The 7090-nt window shown below is 37.4% G+C and overlaps 1 protein-coding gene across 1 annotated transcript in view; it reads right to left on the bottom strand.

Moving 5' to 3' along the window:
- WDR63 (WD repeat domain 63) overlaps positions 1–7090 on the bottom strand; it is a 63711-nt gene that overhangs the window by 53210 nt on the left and 3411 nt on the right. Inside the window, exons 2-3 of the mRNA XM_006919473.3 lie at positions 2400–2495; positions 1973–2011 (exon numbers count right to left, since the gene is read on the bottom strand). Coding sequence (XP_006919535.1) covers positions 1973–2011; positions 2400–2481 — 121 coding nt within the window. The 5' untranslated portion in view covers positions 2482–2495. The remainder of the gene's footprint in view (positions 1–1972; positions 2012–2399; positions 2496–7090) is intronic.

The raw sequence follows: 7090 nt of genomic DNA, 5'->3' as shown, positions 1-7090 counted from the left end.
AGTGTGCACATTGCCTGCTGAGGTGAAACAAGATGATATTCTGCCACCTTATATCAGCTATCATACCATAAACAAGTGTCCTTTCCACTGTCTATTTAATGCCATATTTTTTATATTTTGGTGCTTTTTATTGGTGATTTTGCTATTTAAAATGTCCCCCAGTGTGGTGCTGAAGTGTCCTAGTGTTCCTAAGAGCAAGAAGGCTATTATGTGCCTTTCAGAGAAAATACATGTATTAGGTAAGTATCATTAAGGCATGAGTTACATATAGGGCTGTTGGCTGTGAGTTAAATGTAATGAATCAACAATATGTATTAAATAAGATGTGTTTAAACAGAAAAACACATTAAACAAGGTTATCTATTAACTGGTTAATGAAAATAATGTGACCAAAACCTAACCCCGTATTCCGTCTAAGAGCAATGGTTCAGTACTTGCTAATTCAGTGGTCACAACTGTATAGAATTTTTATGAATAATGAGAATCGACTGTACTTGAACTTCAGAATTATGATAAGTGCTATGAAAGCAAGGGTACTAAGTGAGAGAGAAGCCTTCAGGAAATGCCTCTTACAGAAAGGGATTGGAGTCTGGATATGAATGATGAGAAGGCGATAGCTGTATAAAGAACTGGGGAAGATCTATCTGGGCATCTGGAGCAAGAGCAACAAGCCTGAGGCAGGAACAAGTTTGTTATGTTCTGTGCTTGGCAAGATTGGTGAACTGTGGATGGAGGGAGAGATGAGAAGAAAAGATCAGAGGGGAAGGTGAAGCCAGGACCACTTATAAGGACAAAGAAAAGCCATGGGAGAGTTTAAGCAGGAAAGAGACATGGCAGGTTGCTGTGTGCAGAGTGGATTGAAGGAGGCTGAGTGGAAGCAGTGATACCAGTTAAGAACTAAGGAACTAATCTAAGTGAGGGATCTGGAGGTTTGGACTAAAGTTGTAGACGTAGAGATAATGTGAAATGAGTGGGTTTGAGGTGGAATTGATAGGAGTGGGGATGATTTAAATGCAAGTTGGGAGGTGCTGAGGGGGAAGAAGGGATCAAAAATGACTCCCACATTTCTAGGTGGTACATTCATTAAACCAATAAATATTTGTGGGCAGCATAGCCTGTTCCACGGTCACTTACTGTTAGGTGATATCTTCCCAGCGTCTCCCCACCTTTACACTCCACATCTCCGCCCTCTCTGTCACCTTGGCCCAAGCCACCACCGTCTCTTTCCTGAATTGTTGCAATAGTTTCCTAACTATTTGTCCTTGCCCCTGCCATTCTCAACAGAGTAGCCAGGGTGACCCAAGTAAAGCCCTAAGTCAGGTCATGTCATTCCTTTGCTTAAATGCTGCCAATAGCTCCCTATGATAAAAAGCCAAAATCTTCACAACAGCCTATAAGGCTTTTAGATCTTTCTCTTTTTCACCTTTGCTGTTTCCTTTGTTTTCAAACATGAAGTACATCATCTAAGGCAACTCTAAGAGAGTTCCAACAACAACAAAAACTAAGTCCCATTAGTTATTTAGCCTCCAAAAGTAGGAACATTAGTTTGGGTGTCTAAGTTCTGGTTTACTTGCTTAAAAATCAGCCTTTCTCCTTGAAATAATGGAATCTTACTATGAAGTACAGATAAATATTACCCATGAGCCAGAGTTTTAAAATACTATTCTAATAAAAGTAATAACTTGCAGACTTACCACACTTCATAATTACAAAAGTTCTCTCAATAATCATACAACGTTGGATTTTGAAGGGACGGCTTGCCTCAACTCTATTTCTCAATTTGAAATTCTCTTCCACTCTTAACTTTCATTCTTCCTTTAAAAAATTTTCATTTTATATTCTAAATGACATGATGTAACTTTAGTCCATGTACATTTTGATTAATTGCTTCAGTTTGTAGTGGTCTCACTTATTTATTGTATATTAAAATATAAAACTGGGGATATAATTTCTAAATTGTATTTCCACTTACCCATGTTCTCCATATTTACAGGTTCCACTTCTTCATTAACTAGAATATAATAAAATGATGTCAAATTTACATTTTGAATCAAATATATATCTTAGTTTTTTACAATTTTTTACTGAGTCTTGAAACAAAACAAATGCAAATACACGATGAATACTTAAGCTGAATCTAAATAATTGTCTCTCTCACAGAATTCTCTCTTAATGATATGTTTCCGATGGCATTCGTTATTTGGCATTTAATTGATATTGTAATGAAATGAATACAAATAAGAATAAAGCCCCACATTTAAAATTCCATTTGTGTTTGGCTTTATAACAGAAAAAAATATTTAAGTTTATTTGATACATAAAATCATGATCAATTTGGCTGCTAATACATATACAAATACTAAAGCCATAAAAACCCATCACCAAGAAAACAATCCTACCACGAAATTCTTCCTTAGTTTTGACACGTTTTGACCGTTTTTGGCCTCCTGAGTTCCCTCTTTGTTGGGATTTTGGAGCCATGGTTCTGACTCAGGCTGCGCAAAGGGAGAATATCATTAGTGAATGTCTGGTTTACAGTTTTGAATAGTAAACATTATCATTCGGTAAACATAATACATTTTCTAAGTTCTGATAAATCAACATGTATCTCCATAGAACGCATGTTCTGAGGCCAAAGGTCGATTGCAACAACAATCTGACTGATAAAATCTTGTCCTTCCAGGGGAGTCATTCAGCTGAAGCACAAGGAAGTGACCTGCTAACGCTTCAAAGTTTCAGTTGCAGGTCCTGCCTTGGAAACAACACAGAGGACACTGGTTCCCCGCCTTCTGCTGCAATTCCCCTCCCAGGGAGTCTCTGTGCTGCCTTGCCCACCGCTTGCTGGCAGTTATCCCAGCTACAAAGACAGGTGTAGAGTCCATGGGCAGACACAGGCTCACAACGTTAAAGCTAACATAATTTAAATAGTACTTTCGTCCTAGCATGCGTACATGTAACCATCGTGTCCTTATTGGCTCTGTCAGAGGATGCCTCCAAAAGTTTTCTGTGGAATTGTTCATAAGTTTTGACAGGATATTAACACTGGCCAAGGTCTTTGTCATGATACCAAATCCTTATCATCTCCTCATTGCTCACCTTTGTCCCATCTTGTTAAATGGTTAGGAGTGTGATTTTAGGAGTCTGACCAGAAGGATTTAAAAATATGCACTACCTTTTACCATCTAAGTGACCCGGGGGCAAATTATTGATCTTCTAAGTCTCAGTTTATTCATCTGTTTAATGGAAATAATAATAAAACCCATCTCACAAGGCGGTTGTGAAGATTTAAGGCATCATCATCATCTACTCAGTCATCTCACACTCTTTGCCTCATTTAAATAAACCAAGACAGGTCGAATATTATTTCACAGTGCGGGGGAGAAAGAAACTTTCCTCTGCCCTCAAGGTTCTTCTGGCTGTTCTAACATTCAAATAGACATGAGACAGATTTACCAGAGAAAATAACCAAATTTAATACACACATAGGTATGGGAACATCACATACATGAGAGAGTCAGAGACCCCACATGCATGAGAGGTTCAGAGACAGAAAGGGACATTGAGGTACACATGATATCATGAGCTAGGGGTGGATAGTGCACTTTGGGGCTTCAAAAGGTCATCATTACAGAGAGAGCACATGTTGATTAATTGTTAGTTGTCCTGCTGTATAGATGGATTAAAAGTCATTTCTGGTTTTAACTCTTCGTGGGCCAGGCTCCTAATTTAAATTCTTTTAAATAAGCGATAAGGGGAACAGCAGTTTCTCTTGGGCCTGCAGGGTTTTGGTTGCCTTTAGCTCAAAACAACCCGCATACCACTAAGACTCATCTTGGGGTGGTTTGGTCTGACACCCTACAATTGCTCACAGTCAAAATAACATGAGTTTTATTTTATGCCTAGTACCTCTATTGCTAAATCTTGACCAAAGTATGGATACGTGTGTCTAACTGGGCAGATACATTTTTTCCTTCAGATTTTTTTGCATGAACTTTTTCTGTGGACTCGTTCATCAATTTTTACAGGACATAACACTGGCCAAGGTCCTTGTCATGATACCAAATGGTAATAATGATAGCTCATGCTTGTTGAGTGCTATGTGACAAGCATGGTTCAAAGTGATTTACAGGTATTTTTTATTTAATTTTAACCATCCTTTTAGATAGGCATTTTATTAATGCCATTATCTTCATCTTCATTCTATGATGTGAAAACAGTGGCCCCAAGAGGTCAGGTAACTTGCCTGAGGGGACCTATAAACCGAGAGTGGTGGAGGCAGGGTGTGAGCCCCAGTAGTCTGGCTCCAATGCCTACTCCTTTTTACGGGACTATCCCTTGGATTTCAAAGGTAATTATTTACTGTGTTTCTTTACAAATGAAGCTATTTAAACTCATTGTCTTACCTAGAAATGTATTTTTTTTTTTTGGAATGTATGTTTTAATAATTTAATCAGCATTTTTATGATTCTGACAATTTAGGAATTTCTACTTTTTTAATATTCTGACATGGGTGGCTCTGACCAAACTCTTTAGCTTGTCAAGTGTCTGTCTCACTTTCTAGCCTTAGCATAATTTCAAATCTTGGACCTAGTCTTTTTTTTTTTTTTTTTCAAAATATTCTTTATAAATGTACCCCTCTCCATATTCTATTCCAGCTCCATTTGACTTAACACTCTAAACTCCACTGGGATTCAATCTAAAGACACACACACACACACACACACACACACTCCTTCACTCACCACCATTATCATTACTATTCATTCCACAAATATTTACTGAGCAGCTATGATGCACCAGATACTATCCTAGGTGTAAGGAATATAGCAGTGAACAAAAGAGGCAAAACCCGGGCCCTGATAGACCCTACATTTAAGCGGGGAGATAAAGAGCAAACAAAGGAGCAAAATAATTAGTACTTTAGGTGGCAATTAACTATTAAAGAGAAAATCAAGTAGGAAGAGGAGGGAGATTGTAGGAGTGGGGAGGTTGCAATTTTATGTTGGACAATCAGGGAAGGCTTCACTTAAGTAACATTGGAACAGAGGCCTAAAAGAAAGGAGGAAGACAGAAATTCAGATATCTGGGAGAAGAAGTGTATTTTCAGGCAGAGGGAACAGATTCTGAGGCAGAGGGAACAGATTCTGGATGCACGGCACATTTAAGAAAACAGCAAGAAGATCATGATGGCGGGAGCAAAGTGAATGAGGGGAAGATTAGGAAATGAAGTTGGTCAGAGAAGTGCTGGTGGTATATATTACTCGGCTTTGCTGCAGTAACAAATGTCCCCCAAATCTCAGTAACATTATATAATATGATCTAATTAAATAACATACCTCAAGGGGACTAGGTCATATATAAGGACTTGGGGTTTTACTCTGAATGAAGTGGGGAGCTATTGGATGATTTTAAGCTTAGGAGTTACATTACTTGATCTAACTCACATTTTAAGAATCACCGTAGCTGCCGTGTTGAAAAGACTGCAGCGAAGAAAGGGCTGAAGAAGGGAATCCAATTAACAGATATTCAATCATCCAAGAGAGAGATGATAGCAACTTAAGAATGGGGAGGTGATAGCAGTATGGAAAAGTGGTTGAATTCTGAGTATATTTTCTAAGTAGAGCCAATAGGATGTGCGGATGACTCGGATATAGTCTGAGAGAAAGAAAAGGATCGAAGATGTCTTTAATGAGTTTTGCCTAAGAAATTGACAGCATGGTGTGAAGTTAGCCTGTTAACTAGACTGTGAACTCTGAGAGGATGTAACCTCCATAACTGGCACAGTTGTACATACTAAAAAAAAAAAGTTTGAATTAATGATTCCTTCTTTCCCCCTTTCCCTTCTGACCTTTTTTAGCTCATGAATTTCTAGTCTAAGCAAAAGGCTTTTTGCCTAATGATCTATGGAATAACCTATATGCGTGCTGGGTTAGCTTTCTATTGTTGCTGTAACAAATCACCACAAATTTTGAGTATTAAAACAATATAGATTTGTTATTTTATAGTTCTGTAGTTCAGAAGTCTGACACCGATCTCATTAGGCTAAAATCAAGTTATAAGCAGGGCTGTGTTCCTTTCTTCAGAGGCTCTACAGGAAAATGTTTTTCCTTGACTTTTCCAGTTTCTAGAGGCCACCTGCATTTCTTGGATTGTGGGTTCTCTTCTCCCACATTCAAAGCCAGGTTAAGTCCTTCTCACATAGCTTACTCTGACCTTCTCTTCTTCCTCCCTCTTCCACTTTAAAGGACTTTGTGATTGCACTCACCTAGATAATATGGAATAGTCTTTTTATTTTACAATTTTAAGTTCAGCTGATTAGCAACTTTAATTCCATCTGCAACCTTAATTCCTCTTTGCCATGTATGGTAACATATTTACAGTTTCCAGGGATTAGGTGCTGCATTATTTTAAGCTTGAATATGTAGGTATCAGTTTAACACAATCATCCCAATAAATTGCCAAAGTGATCACATGTGCCCAGTTCTTTTCAAATGCTGCTGTTAAATGATCTGTGGGTAATTTGTTTCAGTTTCCAATTTTTAGGGAAAACAAATCAATTTTCCAGCTGTACATTAGGTGACAAAATTGGAGCAAACATGAAATATGAGCAACCTTACAAGAACAGCTCATTTACTAATTTCACAAATATTAATTATCTCTTATGTATAAGATATTGACTAGTGACCTAGGACAAAGGAAGACCAAATTGTTCTATAGGTTTTTAGAGGTCCTAATCCTTCTTAATTAAAAAGCATAGTATCTAAGTTGCTAGGCATCATGTTGGAAAATTTCATTAGCTGAGGTCAGCCTGGTGAAATATTCTAAAATGAAAAGAAAAGATTATGTTGGGAGTAGCTACCTTACATTGTATTTGTGTTTCAGGCAAAACTGTATACTTTATTTTAGTAATTGCAAATAATAAAAACCCTATCAATATTGTGTCTATAAAATAAAACACTTTTAGTTGGAGTTATCTAAATAAAATGAATAATGTAGTCAACAGAATTTCAAAAAGCCCACTTATTCAAGGTTTATTTTCATGCAGATTTTCTTTTTAAAACTAAATCTCAAATAAAAAATGTTTCTGAAT

Source organism: Pteropus alecto, unplaced genomic scaffold (assembly GCF_000325575.1).
Source record: "Pteropus alecto unplaced genomic scaffold, ASM32557v1 scaffold25, whole genome shotgun sequence".
NCBI classification, from domain to species: Eukaryota; Metazoa; Chordata; class Mammalia; order Chiroptera; family Pteropodidae; genus Pteropus; species Pteropus alecto.
Note: the sequence above shows the minus strand (reverse complement) of the source record. Positions and strands in the feature narration are given on the sequence as shown.